At 38.0% G+C, this 25967-nt stretch overlaps 3 protein-coding genes across 12 annotated transcripts in view; 2 read left to right on the top strand and 1 right to left on the bottom strand.

Moving 5' to 3' along the window:
• Positions 1 to 25967, bottom strand: part of LOC141396363 (coiled-coil domain-containing protein CG32809) — a 117755-nt gene that overhangs the window by 36988 nt on the left and 54800 nt on the right. For 5 of the 10 annotated variants that reach the window (XM_073971765.1, XM_073971760.1, XM_073971756.1 and 2 more), the window contains exons 9-14: positions 15932 to 16016; positions 15055 to 15169; positions 14879 to 14977; positions 6226 to 6389; positions 5750 to 5815; positions 5439 to 5522 (exon numbers count right to left, since the gene is read on the bottom strand). In XM_073971765.1, coding sequence (XP_073827866.1) covers positions 5439 to 5522; positions 5750 to 5815; positions 6226 to 6389; positions 14879 to 14977; positions 15055 to 15169; positions 15932 to 16016 — 613 coding nt within the window. Of the gene's footprint in view, positions 1 to 5438; positions 5523 to 5749; positions 5816 to 6225; positions 6390 to 14878; positions 14978 to 15054; positions 15170 to 15518; positions 15612 to 15931; positions 16017 to 25967 lie in introns of all 10 variants that reach the window. The other 5 variants (XM_073971761.1, XM_073971762.1, XM_073971764.1 and 2 more) reach the window with 3 other exon arrangements.
• LOC141396366 (uncharacterized) lies at positions 7649 to 11102 on the top strand. Its single transcript, XM_073971770.1, has 4 exons — positions 7649 to 7738; positions 7797 to 8004; positions 8069 to 8274; positions 10911 to 11102. The coding sequence occupies exons 1-4, from the start codon at positions 7705 to 7707 to the stop codon at positions 11093 to 11095; spliced, it is 633 nt and encodes a 210-aa protein (XP_073827871.1). The 5' UTR covers positions 7649 to 7704; the 3' UTR covers positions 11096 to 11102.
• Positions 25313 to 25967, top strand: part of b6 (pentraxin-related protein b6) — a 36153-nt gene continuing 35498 nt past the window's right edge. Inside the window, exon 1 of the mRNA XM_073971767.1 lies at positions 25313 to 25956. Coding sequence (XP_073827868.1) covers positions 25546 to 25956 — 411 coding nt within the window. The 5' untranslated portion in view covers positions 25313 to 25545. The remainder of the gene's footprint in view (positions 25957 to 25967) is intronic.

The following is a 25967-nucleotide window of genomic DNA, read 5'->3' as shown; positions in this document are numbered from 1 at the left end:
GCAATAACTTCTATAGAATGGGTTGGTAGGTATTTTTTACTGATTCCGAGTTCCCTAATAGCAACAAATAATAAAAAAAGTAATACTTGAAGAAGAAAACTTTGGACTAAAGCATGCAATACTGAAGTATAAGTGCAGATCTACGGCAAACACTGAATCCATCTCTGCAGGTCTTTAAATGCGACATAAGGCCTTTGGTAAGACCATCTAGGTGACAGAAGAGCACCGGAATGTTGTTATGGAAATTAGCAGTATTAAAAGCAATTACTCTGCCAGCAAATACCCACGAAAGAGAATAGATAACTTTCAAAAGATCTTCGGATGAATAAAACAAATCTAGACGAATGAAAGACTATTCTGTAGAGATCCTCCAGACAGAACATTATTCTATTCTAAACAGAAGACCACCAGAAAAGTTCTTCATATAAAAGAAGGGACTCTAATGAGATTTTTGCAGCATAGAAGACCTTCGGAAAGTATTCGGGGACTTCCATCAAATAGTAGGTCCCTGCAGAGGGCTTCTATAGAATAAAAAGCCTCCGTAGGGGACTTCTATAAACTAAGAGACCCCCGGTACGGGACTTCTATAGAATAGAAGGCCTCCGTATGGGACTTCTATAGTATAGAAGGCCACGCAGAGGACTTCTATAGAATAGATGGAAACCGTAGGGGACTTCTATTAAATAAAAGGCCACCGCAGGGGTCTTCTATTGAATAGAAGGCCACCGCATGGACTTCTATTGAATAGAAGGCCACCGCAGGGGACTTCTATAGAATAGAAGGCCTCCGTAGGGAACTTCTACAGAATTGAAGGCTTCCGTAGGGAACTTCTACAGAATAGAAGGCCTCCGTAGGGCACTTCTATAGTATAGAAGGCCACGCGGGGGACTTCTATTGAATAGAAAGCCACCGTCTTTCTTCTATAAAATAGAAAAACCTCTGTTGGCGGCATCTATAGAATAGAAGACCTCCGTAGGGGACTTCTATAGAATACATATCCTCCGAAGGGAGGATTTATAGAATACAAAGCATTCGGGCTTCTATGGAAAAGAAAGCTATTGTAGAGGACTTCTATAGAATAGTAGGCCCCTGTAAGTGGCTTCTATAGAATAAAAAGCCTACGTAAGGGACTTCTACAAAACAAGAGGCCTCCGTACGGGACTTCTGTAGAATAGAAATCCTCCGTAGGGGACTTCTTTAGAACAGAAGGCCTCCGTAGGGGACTTCTATAGAATAGAAGGCATCCCTACGGGACCTCTATAGAATAAAAGGCCTCCGTACGGGACTTCTATACAATAGAAGGCCTCTGTAGGGGACTTCTATAGAATAGAAGGCCTCCGTAGGGGACTTCTATAGAATAGAAGGCCTCCGTAGGGAACTTCTATAGAATATAAGGCCTCCGTAGGTACTTCTATAGAATAAAAGGCCTCCGTAGGTGACTTCTATAGATCTATAGAATAGAAGGCCTCTGTAGGCGACTTCTATAGAATATAATGCCTCTGTAGGAAACTTCTACAGAATAGAAAGTCTCTGTACTGGACTTCTATAGAATAGAAAGCCACCGTAGAGGACTTCTATAGAGTAGAAGGCCTCCGTAGGGGACTTCTACAGAATAAAATGTAGGTAGGGGAGTTCTACAGAATAGACGGCCTCCGTAGGCGACTTCTATAGAAAAGAAGGCCTCCGTATTGGACTTCTACAGAATAGAAGGCTTCCGTACGGGACTTCTATAGAACAGAAGGGCTCCGTAGGGGACTTCTATAGAAAAGAAGGCCTCCGTAGGGGACTTCTATAAAACAGAAGGGCTCCGTAGGGGACTTTTACAGAATAGAAGGCCTCCGTAGGGGACTTCTATAGAACAGAAGGCCTCCCAACGGGACTTCTATATAAGAGAAGGTCTCCGTAGGGGACTTCTACAGAATATAAGGCCTCCGTAGGGGACTTCTATAGAATAGAAGGACTCCGTAGTGGACTTCTTTAAGATAGAGACCGACTTTTATAGAATAGAAGGCCTCTGGAGGGAACTTCTGTAGAATGGAAGGCCTCCCAATGGGACTTCTATATAATAGAAGCCCTCCGTAGGGGACTTCTACAGAATAGAAGGCATCCGTAGGGGACTTCTACAGAATAGACGGCCTCCGTAGGCGACTTCTATAGAAAAGAAGGCCTCCGTAGGGGACTTTTACAGAATAGAAGGCTTCCGTACGGGACTTCTATAGAACAGAAGGGCTCCGTAGGGGAATTCTACAGAATAGAAGGCCTCCGTAGGGGACTTCTATAGAATACAAATCTTACATACGGGTCTACTATGGAATAGAAGGCCTCCGTAGGCGACTTCTATAGAATAGAAGCCCTCCGTACGGGACTTATATAGAATACAACGCCTCCGTAGGGGACTTCTATAGAATAGAAGGCCTCCGTAGGTGACATCTATAAAATAGAAGGCATCCGTAGGTGACTTCTGTAGAATATGAGGCCTGTGTAGGGAACTTCTACAGAATAGAATGTCTCTTTACTGGACTTCTATAGAATAGAAGGCCTCATTAGGGGACTTCTATAGAATTGAAGGTCTCCGTAGGGCACTCCTACAGAATAGAAGGGCTCCGTAGGGGACTTCTATAGAATAGAAGGGCTCCATAGGGGACTTCTACAGAATAGAACGCCTCCGTCAGAGACTTCTGTAGAATAGAAGGCCTCCGTAGATGACTTCTATAGAAGAGGAGGCCTCCGTAGGGGACTTCTATAGAATAGAAGGCCACCGTAAGAGACTTCTGTAGAATAGAAGGCCTCCGTAGATGAATTCTATAGAATAGAAGGCCTCATTAGGTGACTTCTATAGAATTGAAGGTCTCCGTAGGGGACTCCTACAGAATAGAAGGGCTCCGTAGGGGACTTCTACAGAATAGAAGGGCTCCGTAGAAGATTTCTGTAGAATAGAAGGCCTCGTAGATGACTTCTATAGAATAGAAGGCCTCCGTAGTGGACTTCTATAGAAAAGAAGGCCTCCGTAGGGGACTTCTATAGAATAGAAGGCCTCCGTAAGAGACTTCTGTAGAATAGAAGGCCTCCGTAGATGATTTCTATAGAATAGAAGGCCTCCGTAGGGGACTTCTATAGAATAGAAGGCATCCGTAGTGGGCTTCTATAGAATAGAAGGCCTCCGTGGTGGGCTTCTATAGAATAGAAGGCTTTCGTAGGGGGCTTTTATAAAATACAAATCCTACATACGGGTCGTCTATAGAATAGATAATTCCGTAGAGGACTTCTATAGAATACAATGTCTCCGTAGAAGACTTCTTTAAGATAGAAGGCGACTTTTATAGAATAGAAGGTCTTTGTAGGAAACTTCTATAGAACAGAGAGAAGACATCCGTAGGGACTTCTATAGAATTTCTGTACTCTGTAGAGGTTTTCTATAGAATATAAAGTTTCTGTAGGAGTCTTTTATTACTGTAAAAGTCCCCCTTTGGGTGTCTTCTTTGGAATGGAAAGCCTTAGTCAGAGTCTTCCGTAGATCTATGTAAGGGTCATTCATAGAATAGAAGACCTTCGTAAGATTCTTCCGTAAAATATAATATGAATCCTTTAGATAGAAAAAATGTATCCATATAATTCTTCTATAAAAGTTCTATTTGGGGTCATCGATGCAATTGAAGGTCTTCGTAGAGAACTTGGTGGACTTCGAGAAAATATAAGCTCTTTCAAGGGGTCCTCTAAGGACAGAGATCATCACAAATGTTGGTTGTTGATAGGACATCACGCTTTGAAACTTGTTTAAAAAAAGAAGAATCCCGTTGTCATATTTTGTAGAATGAATAACTTCAGCAGGGTTCCTTTCTAAAAAAGAAAACTCGTAATGTGCCTTAAGTGTTATATGAGCATTTAAAGCACTCTCTTATAAAGTAATATGAGGATCCGAGAGGGACTTCCACACAATGGAAGCGCAACTAGAGGTCTCGGAGAGAATGCAAGAACCTCCCATGGGTCTTCTTTACTATAGACATCCCGTAGATATCTCGTAGAAGTAGAACTTCGTAAGTATAATTTTTAGTTGGATTTACCAAGAATAAATTACATTTACAGGTGACCCCTAAAAAATGACTCCTTAGAGGTAGAAAGAATTTAATCCCTCTTCTTCTATAGAATTGACTCCGCCGTCAAGGCTCTTGTGTAGGTAGGAAGTACTTTTATAGAACAAAAATGAACTACACGGATCTTCCTTCAAGCACTGAATACTTACATTGAGATTTTCTATAGGGAATAAGAGACGCGGAACGGTTTACCAAATACCTATGTATGTAGTCTTCTGAAAGCCTGGCTTACTTTAGAAGGGCTTTTCTGTTAAATGTTAAACCCTTCTGAAGTTTTTATGGAAGAATTTTCCAGAGATATGTAGTAGGTAGATTAGAACAGAACACATGAAATCCCATTAAGAAGATTTCTGGATTTGTCAAGAAAGTTCTTCTGGATGTCTTCCTCTCTATAGAAGGAGCCTTAGGCTGATATACTGTTAAATTTTAAACCCTTCTGAAGTTTTTTATGGAAAAATTTTCCAGATATTTGTAGTAGGGGGATTATAACAGAACACTCGAAATCAGATTAAGAAGATTTCTGGATTTGTCAAAAAAGTCCTTCTGGATGTCTCCCTTTCTATAGAGGGAGCCTTAGACTGATATAATGTTAAGTTTTATACCCTTCTAAAACTTATTTTATGGAGCAATTTTCTAGAGGTTTGTAGAATGTAGTTCAGATCACACAAAACCCCATTAAGAAGCTTCCTAAATTTCTCTAAAGATGTAGATGCTGTTGATACCCTAGACACAAATCTTCTTTAGTTTGTCTTCTAGATGGTGCTTTAGCTCAGGAAATCCTATTAAGAAAAATTTGATAGCTTAGACACCACTCTTTTTTAGTTTACATGCAACGATGTCAAACAAGAACCTGCAGGAATGCATGGTGACTGGCAACACCAACAGGCGGATGGAAGTTTGTGTCTAGGATAACATTTTTGGGGGAATAAAGGATGTTCGTGTCTAGAATATCGACAAGAGCGACCTTTGAAGGGAATTTATATAACTGTTTTAATATATTTCGGTGTGTGTTTCCCCATGAACTACGTACTGTATTTACTTAATGGGAAAACATCCGATTTCTTGCAGTTTATTGATGTCTTACGTTCTATGCTCGGTTATGCTTCTTTTCTCAGTTCTATAGAAAAAGATATATAAATACCTTTAGATCATTGATGTTATCTTATATTCTATAGAAAGAATACCCATACGGAAGTCTTTTATATTCTGTAAAATCACTTTCCGTTGTTTTTCTCTTTATTGAGATATTATTTATGAAACTTTCTGGCTTCGTAGACCTGCACTTATAGTAGATTTTTGAAAAAATAAATTTATATAAAACGAAAAAATTTCGTATTTTTAAATTACCAGCATGTTGAGGACTATGAGATTTTGGAATACCCTGTATATCATCACTAAATGAGACGCTCTTCTCAAAAGATACCGATTTGCCTATAAAAAAAGTTGTAATACAAAGACTTGGGGTTAGCAGGAGAGTTATGTGGCTTCAAAAAGTGAAGAACTGGTAATAATTCGTAATTATTCCTTATGCAATGGTAGACCAAGGCAGGGACTATGATACCAATGAATTTGACTTTATTGAATATCGTTTTTGACCTTTTGTTTGTGCCTCTACCTTGGTTCTCCACCTATGTTCCCTCTGTGACTCAAATACTTACCACAGGCATTCTTACCCAATTTGGGAGCCTTTTCTCTAACATATTGATCATCTCCGGCACCATTAACTAAAATGTGAAATATTTGTTTAAGCCAAGTGTGTGTGTGTGGGGTTAACAGCAATGAAAAATAATTTGTTGAATCCGTGAAGAAGATGAGAGGGTTAGTAAAAGCTTGGCCAAGTGAATAACAACCGAAACTTTTTTCTCAGTGTTTATGTTGATGAAGAAACAGAAACCAAAAAAGGTGAAATTTTGTTTACAATAAAGCAAATAAATTATAATTAAATGTTTTCCAAATGTTGGCAAAGATGTCTTGAAAACAAAGCACTGGCGTCTAAATGACAAATAGATAACAAAAACAACAACAAAAAATACTTGGCAACATGAGCAAAAATGTATGAAATCATGTGTCACTAATTGCCACTTCTTGCGCGGCAAAATGATGTGGTGGCGACAATGGGCACTAACTAACATACCATGGCATGGTGTGGGTACTACCAAATAGTTGGGATCCAATGTTGGCACTGGTATGGGAGCTATTTGTGGATTTTGATTTACCAATGCTTTTTGCACTAAACCCGTCAAATTTGCCAGCTGTCGTTCCATATGTTCTACACGAAAACGATGCAAGTCTTCCGGTCTGAAAGATGAGAAGAAGAACAAGAAAAATAAAAGTTAGTTTCATTAGTCTACAAAGTATATTGTGTCTTCATTAGCTGTCAATTTAATTAAGGTACACAAAAAGGAAAAAAGTTGGGCCTAGTCGATTCTTAAATCTCCTGCGATATTATTGGGGACATGGGCTTACCCAACGAACATAGACGCAATAGCGTTTCACAGAATAGAACACCTCCGAAGGAATATTATATACAATATAAGATTCCCGAAGGCTATTTCATGAAGAATTCTCCGGAATTCTTTAGTAGGTAGTTTATGACAGAGCACGCAAAACCCCATTAAGAAGATTGCCGAATTCATCTATAGATGTAGCTTCTGTTGATACCCTAGGCACAAATCTTCGTTAGTTTGTCTGTAATGATGTCATGTTATCCCAAATGAGAACCTGCGGGAATGCACTTCGCGACTGTCAATACCAACATGCTATGGAAGGTTTGTGTCTAAGATAATATAAGCATACAGGGACGACATCTGGAGGGAATTTATATAACTGTTTTAATATGTTGTCTTTAAAATCAGAGAAGTCCTGAAAGGTCTTCGGTAGTGACTTTTATTATATATTGCCCTACAATAGAGTAGAAGCCTTCTGGAAGGGACATCAAAACATAAATAGGCCCTAAATTGCGGTTAATTAAAATTCATGTATTCAGTTTGGCCAAATCGATTCGAATATATTTTGCGGGAAAAAGAAAAAATCTACATAAATCTATATTTTACGATGTTATTATCAAAAAGAGCCTATCAAATTGCAGAAAAAACTTTCCATTGAATAGCTGGGCTCCAGAAGGATCTTTCAAATCATAAGGCAACAGCAAGGCTATTCTCCAGAATAATTAGCACAGGAAAGTCTCCCGTAGATATCACGATCGCCTTGTATGGGAAAGAAGACGCCTAAAAAATCTTAGGTAGAGTATTCTATAGAAAATAGGATCTTCAGGAAGGTTCAATAGAATAAAACATTTCCAGATGAGTCTTCAATAAAACAGAAGAACTCCAACAGAAGAAAAATTTTCAGTAAATGTCTCTCCAGGCGGATGATTATTTGTTACAATCACTCAAGACCCTGAGCTTCATTTCACATGCAATTACAAACACATTGCTTAACTTAACATACCTTCCCCGCCAAACTGCAGAATTTAAAAATTAAATCAAATATTTTCTTTGCTGTCATGCTCTGTTTAACATTCGGCAAACTACTTTCCAAGTCTATGAGACAAATATTTTTAAAGATTTTCCTTTTGTTGCAGTTGTCATTTGAAGTTAAGAGTGAAAAGATCATGGAAGCATTGGAGCCGACGGATACATGCAGTGGTAAAGAAAATTCTAAATAAAAAGGTAAAAACACTCCTATAAACCCCCTCTCTTACAGTCACCGATCCCGCACTATTCGGTAATTGCTTACAGGATTTATCAATTACCGAATTGTTGGTATTGCAACGCTCTCTGGATAAAGTGACTTTAATGGAACCTGAGCCAGAAGAAAATCGTTATTCTGACACCGAAGCTGCAGATTGCCAAGAAATGAAGGATGGGAAGTGTAAGAAACCTACAACATTGGCCTTAATGGCGGAGTCAAGGTAATTTTTGAAAGTGTAACGTCTATTTTTATGGGATTTAAATAATTTTTCCTTTTTATTTTAGGGGTTATGTTGAACCATCTCATCCTGGTGGTGGCTATGCACCATCCCATCCTGGTGGTGGATATGCACCATCCCACCACGAGTCCTGGCAGGAGGAAAAACCCTCAAAATTGCAAATTTTATTTCAAATAAGTGTCACGGCTTTGTCATTTCTATCATTTGGAGGATATTTATTGTGTCTCATTGTCCAGTCCATCAAGAGTAAAGGTAAGAATCAAGAACTAGCTAGGATATAAGAAGAAACATCTTACTATTCCCTTCCAGAATGTTGGAGAAAAAAATAGTTTATTGTGCCTTTAATAATGCAAAGAAATATTTTAAAAGGAAAATCTGGAAAATTTCGTGCAAGATGTATAAAACACCTATTCGTTACGTCGGATAATTGTGGCAGGGTTACGCTATTGAAAATCCGGTTTCATCATTTTTCACCACCATGTAATTTAGGCAAAGACATAGAACTGTAAAGATTGGACATAGTGCATAATGCAGTGCAATTTTACTATTAAACCATAGAGGGTGTTTGTGTACAACAGACAACTAACAGAACACAACGGCAACAAAAACAAGTACAACATAATTTCTTGTCACCATATTGTAAATTAACATTATGTTAGATCCCCAGCGCCTTCTGCCGATGTATAGAAGCACTGGAAATGTCTCATCTAGTTATGTTATATATCGTTGGACGAAACCAAAGATATAAATACATAAAGATTGGAAAACTCAATTGTTAACATTTGTCAATAGATGGAGTTCAGCTCTGTTGTTATGATATTATAACAACATTCTGTTAAGTAGTTAACCATTTCAGGCGATTTTAACCGCTAAGTTCATACTCTATGAACTGGAAACTGCTATGAAATACAATCCTGAGTCCAAATTGTTGCTTTCCTACAAATTTTCTAAGCTGAATTGCGCTGTAATGCATTATGCATCTTTTCTGGTCTTTATAGTTCTATGTCTTTGGACGAAACTGTTATTCTCAAACGTAGAATTTGCACCATAAAAATGGCAAACTAACCCGTTTTGTGCCTCGTCAGATGTTCGTTCTGCTACTTAAATGGTGACTACAGATTTCCAGAATATTCGGAGAAAATAGTATACTAATATTTCTGACAAAATGCCAAGAAGTGTTCTTAAAGGAACAAAGAATTTTGCCTTAAGACTGATTCATAAAACATCTATTCCTTACGTAAGATAATTGTGGTAACCTGCAACGAATCAATATCTTAATTCAGCAGCAACCAATTGATGCCACCATGTAAACATCGATATCTTGATAAGTGTTGCTATTTTCCAGCAGGTGGAGTTTTTTTTCCCCCAGCATGCTCACAATCCCTTTTGCCGAGAAAAAATTATAATGGCAACATGTTTGTTTTTGTTTGGAGACAGAACCGTTATTCCAATCTGAAAATTTATAGGATGAAAATCGGAGAACTAACCTATTTGCTTCATGTCTTGACGAATACTCTGTTGTTGGCCCTGAAATCGTGACTACAGACTTTTTGTTATACTAACATAGGTTCATACTTTATACGCCTTACAACTGCAATTGTTTACGATCATAATTCACAACAATTTGGCTTGACTATAAAAATGAGAATCACACTATTGTGCTAAAAACAAAATTGATCTGCTCCGTAAGATATGGTATTACATTTTGTCTCAGGAGTCATTACATACCTACTTCTTACGTTGAATAATTGTGACACCCTGTTAATATCCAGTACTATTTTGTCACCACTATGTAGGTATAGTTTGGTAAGGGTATTTGCTAAGTGAAGATATTTTTTTTTTCAAGTTTTGCTGGTAGCCAGCAGGTGAAGCCTTCGCTGAGTACAAATAATATTTACAATGACGAGTATTTTTCTGCTAGTTGTCATTGAATTATTGCATTATTGAACTAGGTTACAGTTAGAACAGAATATATCCGAAGATACTTATAAGAGAAGAGCCACCTACGGGAGAAAATTTCAATACTAAAAGTGTCAAAGAACCGACTTATTCCATTATATTATTGATAGGTGTAACTGTGATATGGGATTAGACGTAACCTATCATTTCATAGACTAATGAATCGTATAGACATAGATTTGCTCTCAGTATTTATCTTCGAATTTTCGAAAATTGGTAGATGGCGTTAGCAGTTTTATTTATAGTTACTATGGATTTTAAACTATTTATTCTGATAAAAGACAATATGTGGCTCATATAAACAAATTCAACAAAATATTGCAATTTACCCCAAAACATTGTGCAATTGAGTGAAAAGATTAAGCAATTTCCGTAAGGGCGACACCTACAAAAAAGAAGGATACTACAATCTCTTTGTCTATACGATTCATTAGTCTATGATCATTTCCTAAAGGTAGAATTAGGTATGACATACCCATAACGCCATAAGTTTATATCAATCAACTGTTTACACCAAACCTATCGAAATCAATGTATTCTTGGTTTTCTATGGTTATGGGTTTATGGGCTATGTCATGACTAATTCTACCTTAAACGAATACTTATGACATGTTTCTCTAAAGCGATTCGCAAGCAAATTCGTTAGAATTAGTACCAAGTATTTCTTCTGAAAAATATTTGATTTAAGAGTTTGGTAGTAATTCGAAGGTATTTGGTTGCGTCTAAGAGAAAAAGGCAATTAGATAAGAAACTTGTACAACAGGAAGATCCCTGATTTTCTTAACTTCTTGTTAGTAGTGACCGATCTATATCTCATTTGTATTGAGGTCAATAAATCAGTCTCCCAAATCGACGATAATATTAAAATTATGAGTATAAAAGAGCTTCTAGAGGAGAATATTAATTGGCATTTTAATATATATTTTCAGGCACCACCTATTTCCATCCCATGGCCTCAACGGCAGCTACCATGACGAACGTAAAACGTATTAAAGTTTATCGAAGAAGTCGTCGTTCATCCCTGCCTCCTGTTCAACCATCCGCTCATTATAATAATAACAACTATTGGGAATCGGCAAATCCTTATCAATATTATTATAAAGAAAATAATTGAAAATAAACCGATAACACTTTCGAAAAACGAAAATGTCTACTAACTTTTCAAATAGAGACTCCTATGGAGATGTTTTATTCTATAATCCCTACTGATGTCTGTTGAAGACCCCCTATGGAGGCCTTCTATCTATTCTATTAAAGATGCCAACTGTGCTCTTCTATTCTCTAGAGGTTCTCTATGAAGGCCTTATATTCTCTAGAGCTTCTCTAAGAAGGCCTTCTATTCTGTTGAAGTCCTCTACGAAGATCTTCTATTCTATAGATGTCCTCTACAAAGACCTTCTATTCTATAGAAGTCCTCTACGAAGACCTTCTATTCTATAGAAGTATCTACGAAGACCTTCTATTCAATAAAAGCCCTCTACGAAGGCCTTATATTCTATAGAAGCCTTTACGGAAGCCTTTCATTCCATAAATGTCCCCTACATAGGACTTCTATTACATAGATGTCTCCTACGGAGCCCTTCTATTCTATATAAGTCCCCTACGGAGACATTCTATTTTATAGAACTCCCCTACGGATACCTTCTATTCTATAAAACACCCTCTATTCTAAGGGAACTTTTTATTCTAAAGAAAATCCCTCCGAACAGAAAACCCCTACCGTGATCTTCTATTCTGTACAAGACCCATACAGTGGTATCCTATTCTATAAAAGACCTCTATGGTGATCTCCTATTCTTTACAAGACCCCTACGGTAATCTCCTGTTTTATTAAAGACCTCTACGTTACCCTTCAATTCTGTCGAATACCAACAGAGGTTCTTGTCTATAAAAGTTATCTGCGGATGCCTCCTTTTCTGTAGAAGTCATCTAGGGAGGTCATATATTCTATATAGACTTTCTTTTCTATAGAAGTCCCCTATGGAGGCTTTCTATTTTATAGAAGTCCTCCACGGAAGGCAACTACCAAGGCCTTCTATTCTGTTGGATTCTTTCTATTTTATAGAATCCACCCAAAGAGGCCTTCTACAGTGGTCCCCTACGGAGGCCTTATATTGTATTGAAGTCCCTTGATGAGGCCCATTATTCTAAATTAGTCTCATATGGAGGTCTATTTTCGATAGACCTTCAATTTTATAGGCCTTCTATTATAAATAATAGGAAACTCCTACGGAGGTCTGCTTTTCTACATAGGCCTTCTATTCTATAATAGTCTACGGTGGTCATCCCAGCTATATAAAACACCAACGACCACCATTCCGTTATACAGAAGACCCCTACGGAAGTTTCAATAGAAGACCCCACGAAGAATTCTATAGAAGACAAATACGGAGGTCTCAGTTCTACCGAAGAAACCTACGTACCGAAGAAACCTACCTACGTCTCCTATTCAACAGAAGACCTTTACGGAGGTCTCCTATTCTACAGGAAATCCTTACGGAGGTCTTCTATTCTATAGAAGGCCACAACGATGGCCTTTTATTCTACAAAAGACCACAACGGAGGCCTTCCATTTTATTCATATATTCTATAGAAGAACTCCAAGGAAATCTTTTTTATACGGAGATTTTCTATTCTATAGAAGACCCCTACGGAGACGTTCTATTCTATGGAAGTCCCCTACGGAAATCTTCTATTTTATAGAAGACCCCTACGGAGATTTTCTGTTCCAAAAAAGCCACTACAGAGGCTTTCTATGGTATAGAAATCCCCATCGGAGGCGTTCTATGCTAAAGAAGTCCCCAACGAAGACCTATTGTACTATAGAAGTCCCCTACGGAGGCCTTCTACACTATAGAAGTTCCCTACGGAGACATTCTATGCTACAGAAGCCTCTACGGAAGCATTCTATATCAAAGAAGACCCACGGAGGTTTTCTATTTTATAGAAAAACCATACGGAGGTTTTCTGTTCTAACTATAAGAGATCCCTACGGAGGTCTTCCTTTTTATAGAAGACCCCTACGGAGGCTTTCTATACTACAGAAATCCTCCACGAAGGCCTTCTGTACTATAGAAGTCCCACACAAAGGCCTTCTGTACTATAGGAGTACCCTATGGAGACATTCTATGCTATAGAAGTACCCTACGGAGGCTTTCTATATTAAAGAAGACACCAATAGAGGTCTTCTATTCTATAGAAATATTTCTGTTATATATAAGACCCCATATGGAGGTTTTCTTTTTTATAGAAGACCCCTGCGGATGTCTTCTATCATATAGAAGACCCTTACGGAAGTATTCTGTTATATAGAAGACACCTACGGAGGCCATCTATACTATAGAAGTCCTTCAGTTCCCTACGGAGGCATTTTATTCTATAGAAAAACCCTACGGAGTCTTCATTTCTATAAAAGACCCCTAGAGAGGTCTATAATAGATGAGGTTCTATAAAGGACCCCTCGGGAGATCTTCTGTTATATAGAAGAACCCTACGTCGAAATTGTATTTTAAAGAGTACCTTTACGGAAGTATTCCCTCATAAAGAATTTCATTACGAAGGTCTCCTATTTTATAGAAGACTCCTACTGAAGTCTTCTATTTTTTAGAAAACCCTTCCGAAGTTTTCTATTTTATAGAAGACCCATACATAGAAGACCCATACCATAATATGGAGGGTATAATTAAATTTGTCATTCCGTTTGTAATACATCGAAATAATCATCGGGAACCCTATAAAGTATATATATATTCTTGATCAGGGTAAAATTCTAAGTCGACATAACCATGTCCGTCCGTCTGTCTGTTGAAATCCAGATAGAGCTCGCCATTTTTAAGGTAGAGCTTTGTATTTTGGTATAGAAATTTCTGTTACTGCTAGGATGTTTGGTATTGCAAATGGGCTACAAAGGTAGAGCTTTGTATTTTGGTATAGAAATTTCTGTTACTGCTAGGATGTTTGGTATTGCAAATGGGCTACATCGGCCCACGTTTCGATATAGCCCCAATAGCACGGTGCCATCCGATTTTCGGTATTTTGATGATTTTAGCTTCATTATTACACCGAAATGGCTGAAATTTCTTTTGGGGTATACAACTTTTCATATGAAATTTGTCGGTATAGGTCCACGCCTCCATATAGCCCCCATAGAACTGTACCTCCCGATTTACGGTATTTTAAAGATTGTGGCTTCAATATTCCACGGAAATGGCTAAAATTTGGTATTTAGTCTTCGTTGTACCAAATTTTAGCCATTTGGTATTTAGTCTTCGTTGGTCAGGGTGTCACCGTGGTGCAATGGTACGCACGCCCGCCTTGCACGCAGAAGGTCGGGGGTTCGATTCCCCGGCCAGGAAACATCAAACATTTTTCAACGGTGGCAAAATACCCCTCAGTAATGTTGGCGACATTTCCTGAGTATTTCAGCCTTGAAAAACTTCTCCAAAAGTGGTGTCTTAAGACACGCCGTTCGGACTCGGCGATAAACAGTAGGTCCCATATCATTGAGCTAAATTTGAATCGGGGTGCACTCATTGATATGAGAGAAGTCTCCCTTGTCCCGTATGGGATGTTGTGGAACAATGTTTTGTTTTTTTTTTGTGTTGTATTCGTTGGTCGCATAAAACTTTCCCCCCGAAATTTGTCCATAGAGGTCCACGCCTTCATATAGCGCCCATAGAACGATACCTCCCGATTTTCGGTATTTTGTAATTTAGCCACATTGTTTTACCGAAATTGCTGGAATTTGGTATTTAGTCTTCTTCATAACCGAAAGGAAACTAATTGTTCAGTTTTAATTCAATACAACTCGTGGTGGAGGGTATAACAAGTTCGGCCGGGCCGAATCTATCGCCGTTCTTACTTCATTTTGGTGACTTTATGAATTTACTGTACTTACCTTGTAGGATCATACATTTGATTGTTGCGGGGTATACGGCCAGCAGGGCCCATTTTTATGCCATACAAAGCATATTGGTCTTCAGTCATGGTAACTTCCCTGCAAGCAAAAAGGAAAACAAATTATTAATGAGTTCATCTCCTCAGACACCTTGTAAGGTCATCCAATTCCCTTACGTCTGTTCCTCATCGATAATGGGTGCTATCACCGTGCCCCTTGTTCCATATTGATAATACGAGGGTTCTTCATAATTGCCGCGTGTTGAACGTTCCGGGGAACTGGTATAGCCATCTGAAAGTTTTAAAACCTTGTTTTAATAACTTTTTCGAAATTATGTTTCAAATTTGTTACTAACAAAACTACATTAATTTTTTATAAAATTTTTTTTCAATATTATTAACAAAAAAAAATTAAAACTACTTTTGACAAAACTTCAAAATATAAAAAATAAACTACGTTTAGCCAATCGTAATGTGGTTATATGACAAGAATATACAATGATTTGTAACAGGGCTGCGGAGTGGGAATGAATTTTAAATCTTGAATACCCCGCAACTCTGTTAAAAGATAATGCCAATCAGATACGGGTTCTTTGCCTCTTTTCAGTGTTCAACTTTCTCAGCGTTTGTATGACAAGTACCTGGTATACTGTATAACTGATCCGGGGGATAAGGAAACAAGGGTTCCATGCTACCCCTGGAATTGGGCGTTCTTAAGGGTTTCAATGGCGTTCCTAAGCAATCACATTATACACATACATATGATACGATTAACAACATTTTCATAATAATACAAAAACACTTTGATAACAGAACATAAATTTACTTAAACATAAATCGAAGGTTTAACAAAACATGTGGGTTAGTGTAACAAATTGATTTACAACAAAAATAAATCATAGAAATTAAAAGTAAAGCATGCTCAGAAAGTTAGGTCATGGATTCGAAATACAAAAGGGATACAACAAGGTAAGGCTGAGGTAACAACAAACCATAACAAGATTTCAAAGACGCAAATTCCAACAAAAGAAAAAAACTCAAACGCAATGCTTACCCATGGCCACCTTATTGCGATCGGTATACATCCCACGTGGTAATGTTTGTGAGGCACCCACATAATAGGGAGCCTGCTTGCCAATCTGTAAAGCAGCAAAGAAAAAAAAAAAAAACAAAGAAAACATAAATATTGATGTTATGTCGGATGTGTGGTAATAGCTCATGATTATCATAATTGCCTATCGACGAAGTTGTCTGGGGACCCGTTTTGTTTGTAACCATGTTTCGTAAGAAAGCAGAAAAAAAAATCATTTCCCTGGCATTTGACCAAGTTTTGCTTGCCTGGTGGTAAATTGTACAAGCAACAGCAACACCTTGGCTGTGTGTTTTCTTTCTTAGCCTTCTGGAAACTAAACGAATGGTGTTGCTGCTGCTGTTCTGCATATTCCAGACATCCACAGTTCGTTTAAAAGCCATAATTTCACTTTTTATTGAGTGTTTATGGCCAATTTGTGGGTAATTGACCAACAATAGAGGCTTAAATGTTTGTTTTTCTTCTTTATTTCTTACCGCCCTCCATTGTCGCCCCCTGCTTTGGTTTGTTTTTATTGCATAAAACGTATATCACAACATTCACTGCAACCTGAGAATTCAGAGCACAACCAGGAGAAGAAGAAGCATGGAAACAAGTGTCAAGTTCTTGGTCATGGACGTTTTGCGGTATAACATCGTCTTTTGTTGTTGTTTTATAGTGAACGGCTTTGTGCTTTAATTAGCATCCATTTATGGTTAAGGCAAGTCTTTGTGAAAAGAAAAAAACAAAATCAAATCAAAGGTGGAAAACTATGAGCATGAAGTGGAAAATTTTGTATGGGGCGAGATTGATTCCAAAGGGAGAGCTACACAAAAAGGAACATAGTTTGATATTTTTGTTGGAAGATTTACTGTGGTCCTATAAGAACTATTAGTCTTCCAATAAGATGATCTATTTGCCTTATAATTAGACAGCGGAATTTTATGCAACTCCTGTTTTTGGTCCGATTCTTGTCCAATTTTGGGAATGGGCATATTTTTGGCTTCTGATTAAATTGCAATCGAAACATATGACATATGAAAAATTATGTAAAATGTATAAATTTTGCATATGCTAAGAAATATGTGCATATGCTATATTTATGCATTTTACATATTTTCGTATGCAACAAATATTTCAAAAATAGGTACAAAAATGGTTGTGTACAATTTTTTTGTTTAAAAATTGAGGCCACAACCTTCAAAATACCGGAAATCGGGAGATACCGTTCTATAGGGTCTATATGAAGACGTGGACCTACACCGACACATTTCAGGTGGAAAATTTTGTACCCCCAATGAAGACTTACTACCAAATTTCAGCCATTTCGGAGGGATATTGACGCCACAACCTTCAAAATACCGGAAATCGGGAGATACCGTTCTATGGGGGCTATATGAAGACGAGGACCTATACCAAAAAATTTCAGGTGGAAAGTTTTATACCCCCAAAGACGACTAAAAATCAAATTTCAGCCATTTCGGAAGGATATTGAGACCACGACCTTCAAAATACCAGAAATCTGGAGGTACCGTTCTGTAGGGGCTATACGAAGACGTGGACCTACACCGAGAAATTTCAGGTGAAAAGTTTTATACCCCCAAACGAAGACTAAATGCCAAATTTCAGTAATTTCGGTGGTATGTTGAGGTCACAGCCTTCAAAATACCAGAAATCCGGAGGTACCGTGCTATGGGGGCTACATGAAGACTTGGACCTATACCGACAAATTTCAAGTGGAAAGTTTTATACCCCACATGAAAACAAAATAACAACTTTCAGTCATTTCAGTTGGATATTGAGGCCACAACCTTCAAAAGGTACCGCTCTATGGCGGCTATATGAAGCCGTGGACCTATGCGGACAAATTTCAGGTGGAAAGTTGCATACCCCCAACAAAGACTTAATACCAAATTTCACGCATTTCGGTGGGATATTCGGGCCACAAATCCTTGCATATGGTTTTGCATATGCTAATTTTATGCAAATATTTAAAAATATGTAAAAATATGAACGATATGCAAACTATGCAAAATATGCAACAATTTCTGATCCTAATTAGTTTTAATTTGTGATAAAACTAGTTTCTGTCTAATCAGATTTTCTCTACGACCATCCTAAGTATATATGCATTTGCCTCCATGTTGTCTAAAGCGCAGTAATTTATGTAGTCCTTCTAAAAATAAGGTTCTAAGGTAGTCAAGAAAACCCTGCAATGTAAGAGGGCTCTTTTAATAAAATATCATTTAAGACACGTATAAAACACTTTACATGCCAAGTAATAAGAAGATCTCTGGTCAATTCTCATATAGAGACTTCTAGGTCTTCTAACAGGAAGATTTCTACGTCTTCCAATTTGTAAACCTTTTTAATCTTCAGTTGTAGTATCTCTTAGCAGCAGTTCAGTGATAAACGATCAAGACAATAAGAAAATGTTTTCTCGACACTATAATCCTTATGGTGAAGGGATGTCAGGAAAATTTTCTCCCTAGTAAATGGTCGTCAGGAACTGTAAGCAAAGAACATTTTCTCTAAGATAACGAACCCTTCAAACCATTATCTGTGAGAAATTGACTCGTCAACAACATTATCTGTGAGATAATGAATAGTCAAAACCATTACCTCTTGAAGAAAGTATTATGCCTGAAACACTAGACCATTTTTTCAGTTCAAACCATTATTAGTGATGTAATGAACTATCGGGACCTTTATCATTGTCTCTGAGACAATAAATAATGAATCTTTAACGATATTATGTCTGGGTAATTTATCGGTCGAGACTAGACTAAGCAAAGAACATTTTCTCTAAGATAACGAACACTTCAAACCATTATCTGTAGGAAATTGAGTCATCAACAATATTATCTATGAGATAATGAGCAGTCTAAGCCACTACCAACCAGTCAGAACAATTATGTGTGATATAATGAACTATCAGGACTTTTATCACTTCCATAATGAAACTTTAAGGCCATTATCTCTGATACCATAGACAGACGGCAGCGCTAATTTGCATTAACTGCCTTAATTCATTATCCATATTCCCAATACACAAAATCAAACTGAACTTAAATTGAATTTAGGTATTTCAATATGGCAATACTGTTAAAGAGAGGACATATTATTTTAAGAGGGAGAGCATATTCATGCTCTGAGACACAATTTGCATTGCAAACAACAACAAAAACAGTTCTTTACCAGCAATCAGCTGTTTCGTAAATGCAGAAACTGTCGTCTGTCAGGGTAAAATTAAATGCAGTTCTTAATGCAAATTAACGCTGCCGTCTGTCTAGTGTATGAGAGGGTTATCGTTCGAGACAGCAGGACTTTTATCACTTCCATAAATAACCTTTATCTCTGATATAAGTCATATTCAGGAACATTATCTCTGAGACCGTTATCTCTAAAATAAATTGTCGTCAGGATCATTACAATTGTTGCAATAAGCTAAGCTGCCGAAAACATTATCTCTGGTCAATTATATAATTAATCGGAAATGTAGCTTTAGGACCATTATCTCTGCGATAATTAAACGTCAGGGTAATTATCTTAGATTATTTCCTCTGAGATAAGGAGTCATTAGGACCATTATTTCGAGAAAATAAGCCATTAGCACTACTAGCGTAGGGATATTAAGTCGATCATTTAGATATTTGATTTTCTATGAAAAGAATCACTGCTCTTCTTTGCCCTTCTATAACAGTGTAGAACAGCAACAGCTCTTCTATGAGAAAAGCTTCTGCTCTTCTATAAGAGAAGAGCTACTGCTCTTCTAGAAGAAAAGCTTCTGCTCTTCTATAAGAGAAGAGCTACTGCTCTTCTAGGAGAATGTGAGAAAAACTATTTCGAATCTGTGAGAAGACCTACTGATCTTATCTGAAAGGAGATGAGCTACGGTTTTTATGAGGAAAGCTTCTGTTCTTCTATGAGAAAAGCAATGTTCTTCTACGACAAAAACTCCACCTCTTCTATGAGACGAGCTTCTGATCTTCTATGAGAAGAGCTTCTGCTCTTCTATGAGAAGAGCTTCTGCTCTTCTATGAGAAGAGCTTCTGCTCTTATATGGGAAGAGCTTTCTCTATTCTATGAGAAGAGCTTCTGCTCTTCTATGAGAAGAGCTTCTGCTCTTCTAGGAGAATGTGAGAAAAACTATTTCGAATCTGTGAGAAGACCTACTGATCTACGAGCTGAGACGAGCTTCTGCTCTTCTATGAGAACAGCTTCTGTTCTTCTATGAGAAGAGCTTCTGCTCTTCTATGAGACGAGCTTCTGCTCTTCTATGAGAAGAGCTTCTGCTCTTCTATGAGAAGAGCTTCTGCTCTTATATGGGAAGAGCTTTCTCTATTCTATGAGAAGAGCTTCTGCTCTTCTATGAGAAGAGTTACTGCTTTTTTATAAAAAGGGCTTCAGCTCTTCTATTAGAAGAGCCTCAACTTCTATATTAGAAGAGTCTCCACTCTTCTACTAGAAGAGCTTCAACTCTTCTAAAAGTAAAGCCCCAGGAATTCTATAAGAAGAGCTTCAGCACCTCTACAAAAAGATCTTCAACTCTTCTATAAGAATAGCTTCAACTCTTGCATAAGAAAAGCTTCAGCTCCTATAAGAAGAGCTTCAAATCTTGTATAAGAAGAGTTCCAACTCTTTGATGAGAAGTGCTACTGTTCTTCGATGAGCTAATGCCCTTCTATGAGAAGAGCTACTGCTCTTCTATTAGAAGAGATACTGCTATGTTATTAGAAGCGATAATGCTCTTCTATGACAGGATCCAAAGTTCTTTCATGAGAAGGAGTACTGCTCTTCCATATGAAGACGTACTCCTCTCCCCTGGGAAGAGCTACTGCTTTTCCATGAGAAGGACTACTGCTCTTCTATAAGAAGAGTTACAGCTATTTTATAAGAATGGCTTCAACTCTTCGGTAAGAAGAGTTACAGCTATTTTATAAGAAGAGCTTCAACTCTTCGGTAAGAAGAGCTTCAACTCTTCGGTAAGAAGAGCTTCAACTCTTCGGTGAGAAGAGCTTCAATTCTTTCTATAAGAAGATCTATTTTTCTTCCATGAAAAAAGCTCCTTCTCTTCTATGAAAAGAGCTACTGTTCTTCTATGATAAGAGCTCCTGATATTGCTCTCCTATGGGAAGAGGTACAGCTCATCTATGAGAAGAGCAACTGCTTTAATATGAGAAGAACTATTGCTGTTCTATGAGAAGAGGTACTGCTTTTCTATGTACTTGTGTACAGAACAGCATTAGCTCTTCTTCTGCTTTTCTCCGAAAAAAAACTACAGCTGTTTTATGAAAAGATCTACACTATAGATCAGCCAAGATCATCGATATACTTTAACGTGACTGCAACAACAACATACATATATTCTCTTTATTCTCATCTGTCGTGATTTAGCAAAGGAAGTACGTACTCAGAGAGACTAATGCACAAAATATTTTGAGCACCACCGCTGTAGATTCTACAGCAGTGTAGATTAGGGCTGTTCATTTCTTCTCGGTAGCGTAAATTGAGAGTAAGCATCAGTCGTTGTTTGGCCTGCAACGGAGAAACACATATTCAATGTGAGCACCTCTGGTGTAGATCACAAAGAGAGCGTTTGTATGATGAATCTCTGCTCATTATGTTCCGCTATGTTCTACAGCCGTTCTTTGAGAAGATGTGTAGCGCATCTAAGAGAAGAATTGTATGATTGATTGATGTCAACGCCTGGACGCTGTCGTAACAACATAGAATAACGAATTCAAACGAGAGCTATGTCAGCCGTTGTTTAACAATTCTCCCATCAATTCTCTCTCATTTATTTTGGACACCAATGAATGGGTCGTTGTTTTCTTTTGAGGGAGTCCCACTGCTCATCTCTGAGAGGTTTGCTCTCTTATCTCTGAGACCGTTATCTCTAAAATAAATTGTCGTCAGGATCATTACAATTGTTGCAATAAGCTAAGCTGCCGAAAACATTATCTCTGGTCAATTATATAATTAATCGGAAATGTAGCTTTAGGACCATTATCTCTGCGATAATTAAACGTCAGGGTAATTATCTTAGATTATTTCCTCTGAGATAAGGAGTCATTAGGACCATTATTTCGAGAAAATAAGCCATTAGCACTACTAGCGTAGGGATATTAAGTCGATCATTTAGATATTTGATTTTCTATGAAAAGAATCACTGCTCTTCTTTGCCCTTCTATAACAGTGTAGAACAGCAACAGCTCTTCTATGAGAAAAGCTTCTGCTCTTCTATAAGAGAAGAGCTACTGCTCTTCTAGAAGAAAAGCTTCTGCTCTTCTATAAGAGAAGAGCTACTGCTCTTCTAGGAGAATGTGAGAAAAACTATTTCGAATCTGTGAGAAGACCTACTGATCTTATCTGAAAGGAGATGAGCTACGGTTTTTATGAGGAAAGCTTCTGTTCTTCTATGAGAAAAGCAATGTTCTTCTACGACAAAAACTCCACCTCTTCTATGAGACGAGCTTCTGATCTTCTATGAGAAGAGCTTCTGCTCTTCTATGAGAAGAGCTTCTGCTCTTCTATGAGAAGAGCTTCTGCTCTTATATGGGAAGAGCTTTCTCTATTCTATGAGAAGAGCTTCTGCTCTTCTATGAGAAGAGCTTCTGCTCTTCTAGGAGAATGTGAGAAAAACTATTTCGAATCTGTGAGAAGACCTACTGATCTACGAGCTGAGACGAGCTTCTGCTCTTCTATGAGAACAGCTTCTGTTCTTCTATGAGAAGAGCTTCTGCTCTTCTATGAGACGAGCTTCTGCTCTTCTATGAGAAGAGCTTCTGCTCTTCTATGAGAAGAGCTTCTGCTCTTATATGGGAAGAGCTTTCTCTATTCTATGAGAAGAGCTTCTGCTCTTCTATGAGAAGAGTTACTGCTTTTTTATAAAAAGGGCTTCAGCTCTTCTATTAGAAGAGCCTCAACTTCTATATTAGAAGAGTCTCCACTCTTCTACTAGAAGAGCTTCAACTCTTCTAAAAGTAAAGCCCCAGGAATTCTATAAGAAGAGCTTCAGCACCTCTACAAAAAGATCTTCAACTCTTCTATAAGAATAGCTTCAACTCTTGCATAAGAAAAGCTTCAGCTCCTATAAGAAGAGCTTCAAATCTTGTATAAGAAGAGTTCCAACTCTTTGATGAGAAGTGCTACTGTTCTTCGATGAGCTAATGCCCTTCTATGAGAAGAGCTACTGCTCTTCTATTAGAAGAGATACTGCTATGTTATTAGAAGCGATAATGCTCTTCTATGACAGGATCCAAAGTTCTTTCATGAGAAGGAGTACTGCTCTTCCATATGAAGACGTACTCCTCTCCCCTGGGAAGAGCTACTGCTTTTCCATGAGAAGGACTACTGCTCTTCTATAAGAAGAGTTACAGCTATTTTATAAGAATGGCTTCAACTCTTCGGTAAGAAGAGTTACAGCTATTTTATAAGAAGAGCTTCAACTCTTCGGTAAGAAGAGCTTCAACTCTTCGGTAAGAAGAGCTTCAACTCTTCGGTGAGAAGAGCTTCAATTCTTTCTATAAGAAGATCTATTTTTCTTCCATGAAAAAAGCTCCTTCTCTTCTATGAAAAGAGCTACTGTTCTTCTATGATAAGAGCTCCTGATATTGCTCTCCTATGGGAAGAGGTACAGCTCATCTATGAGAAGAGCAACTGCTTTAATATGAGAAGAACTATTGCTGTTCTATGAGAAGAGGTACTGCTTTTCTATGTACTTGTGTACAGAACAGCATTAGCTCTTCTTCTGCTTTTCTCCGAAAAAAAACTACAGCTGTTTTATGAAAAGATCTACACTATAGATCAGCCAAGATCATCGATATACTTTAACGTGACTGCAACAACAACATACATATATTCTCTTTATTCTCATCTGTCGTGATTTAGCAAAGGAAGTACGTACTCAGAGAGACTAATGCACAAAATATTTTGAGCACCACCGCTGTAGATTCTACAGCAGTGTAGATTAGGGCTGTTCATTTCTTCTCGGTAGCGTAAATTGAGAGTAAGCATCAGTCGTTGTTTGGCCTGCAACGGAGAAACACATATTCAATGTGAGCACCTCTGGTGTAGATCACAAAGAGAGCGTTTGTATGATGAATCTCTGCTCATTATGTTCCGCTATGTTCTACAGCCGTTCTTTGAGAAGATGTGTAGCGCATCTAAGAGAAGAATTGTATGATTGATTGATGTCAACGCCTGGACGCTGTCGTAACAACATAGAATAACGAATTCAAACGAGAGCTATGTCAGCCGTTGTTTAACAATTCTCCCATCAATTCTCTCTCATTTATTTTGGACACCAATGAATGGGTCGTTGTTTTCTTTTGAGGGAGTCCCACTGCTCATCTCTGAGAGGTTTGCTCTCTTATGGTTTTGCATAGAAAGACAACTTATGTTAAAAATCCATTTGATTTTCTCTCTGAACTTCTTTTCGTGGACATGTTTCTTGTTCAATATTAAGAAATAATTCCAGTTTTTTTTTTTTTTTTTTTTTTTTGTTAGTTGGAATACCTTTACAATGTTTTCCAACAAAGATTATTCGAGATTGTAACCAAGTGATTGCGATTTGCTATGCGTTACAAAAATATTTCATTAAACCGGCTTAAAATGAGTTAATCTGCAAAAAAAACTACTTAAAAATTGTGGCAAATGAAATTGAAAGTTGGTTAGAACTGGTCAGAAGACAAGATTATCCAAACCAAATTGAAGTGAACTGAAATATTGACAAATTACCAATGCAATTTGTCTCTGGGAAACAAACAAAAATTCCAACAAACCATGGCAATTAGCCATTGGAATGTAACAAATGGTTGTGGATAACTTTTAGTGCAAACCATTTTACAAGAAGGGTGACATGAAATTGTGACAGATGGATGAATGAATGAATGCTGGCTGGACAATTTAATCAAGCCATTTGGAACAAGTCCAATGCCCGTGCTCTTAAGTTACATTCATCACCTATCAATTACCTACAGAGTTGACGGTGATGGTGGTGGTAACACCTCTTTGCTTTGTAATTTCTCACACAGAAAAAGTGAATTTCCATACAAATCCGTCAGCTAGCTAGCAACTATGGCCCACACACACGCGCCTTTTATTTCTTTTCATTTTCAGTTGGCTTTAATAGTGACAAAGCTCTCTGTTATTATCGAAGATTAAATGGGGCTTAAATGCAATTATTTTGCCAAAACAAAAGAGCTTTTCTTGCGGCAAAGATAGGTAGGTAGGTAGATTGGTCACACGTAGGAGAAGCTTTGCCGTTTGTTTCAGTGGCCGCGACGACGCAAGCTTAGCTGCCTAGCATAGCGCAGGCGCTACAACTGCACAACTCCCAGAGTGTGGCTTACATTTTATGTTAGTCTACAGCGGACCATCGGGGTAAACAGACGTTTTTCAAACGCCGTAAACGAGAGTTGCAAGAAAAAATTCGGTTAAAACTGTTAAAATTTCAAAAGATTTTAATTACCTTCCAACACTTGCGGTTAATACAAGTTGTCCGTTACAAGCAAAACAAAAACCGTTAATTACCGTGTGTGTACGCGAACGACAAGGAACCATCCATAAAGTTGGTTTTAATTTGTCAACATAAAATGCGCTTAATTTACTTATTAGTGTTGATTAGCAGTGTCCATGGCGTTTTAGGCTATGCCTGGAAACCCATAGTGGGTCATTTGCCACCAGCCACCTCGACAATAAGTGGTTCCAAGGCAACATCGGCCACATTTACAAGTTCATTTAGTTTACAACAATCACATCCTGAATATGGGGCAAAGACGGGAAGATATTCGGGAGCAGAGGCGGCAGTGGTGGGAACACCTATTGGTGCTCCAAAGGAGTTGTTGATTAAAGAAATACCTAGCCTACCGTTGGTAGTAGCTGAACCTGTTGAAGAGGCGATACCTGTTAAATCGACAATTAAAACCTATGCCACTGCTGCTCCTGCTGCCATTAATTTTGCAGATGCCAGATTTGGTTATAAGGGAGCCGTGGCTTATAGCGAGGTAAACAAACG

This window comes from Musca autumnalis, unplaced genomic scaffold (genome assembly GCF_047663935.1).
Source record: "Musca autumnalis isolate F117 unplaced genomic scaffold, ASM4766393v1 scaffold_3, whole genome shotgun sequence".
NCBI lineage: Eukaryota > Metazoa > Arthropoda > Insecta > Diptera > Muscidae > Musca > Musca autumnalis.
Note: the sequence above shows the minus strand (reverse complement) of the source record. Positions and strands in the feature narration are given on the sequence as shown.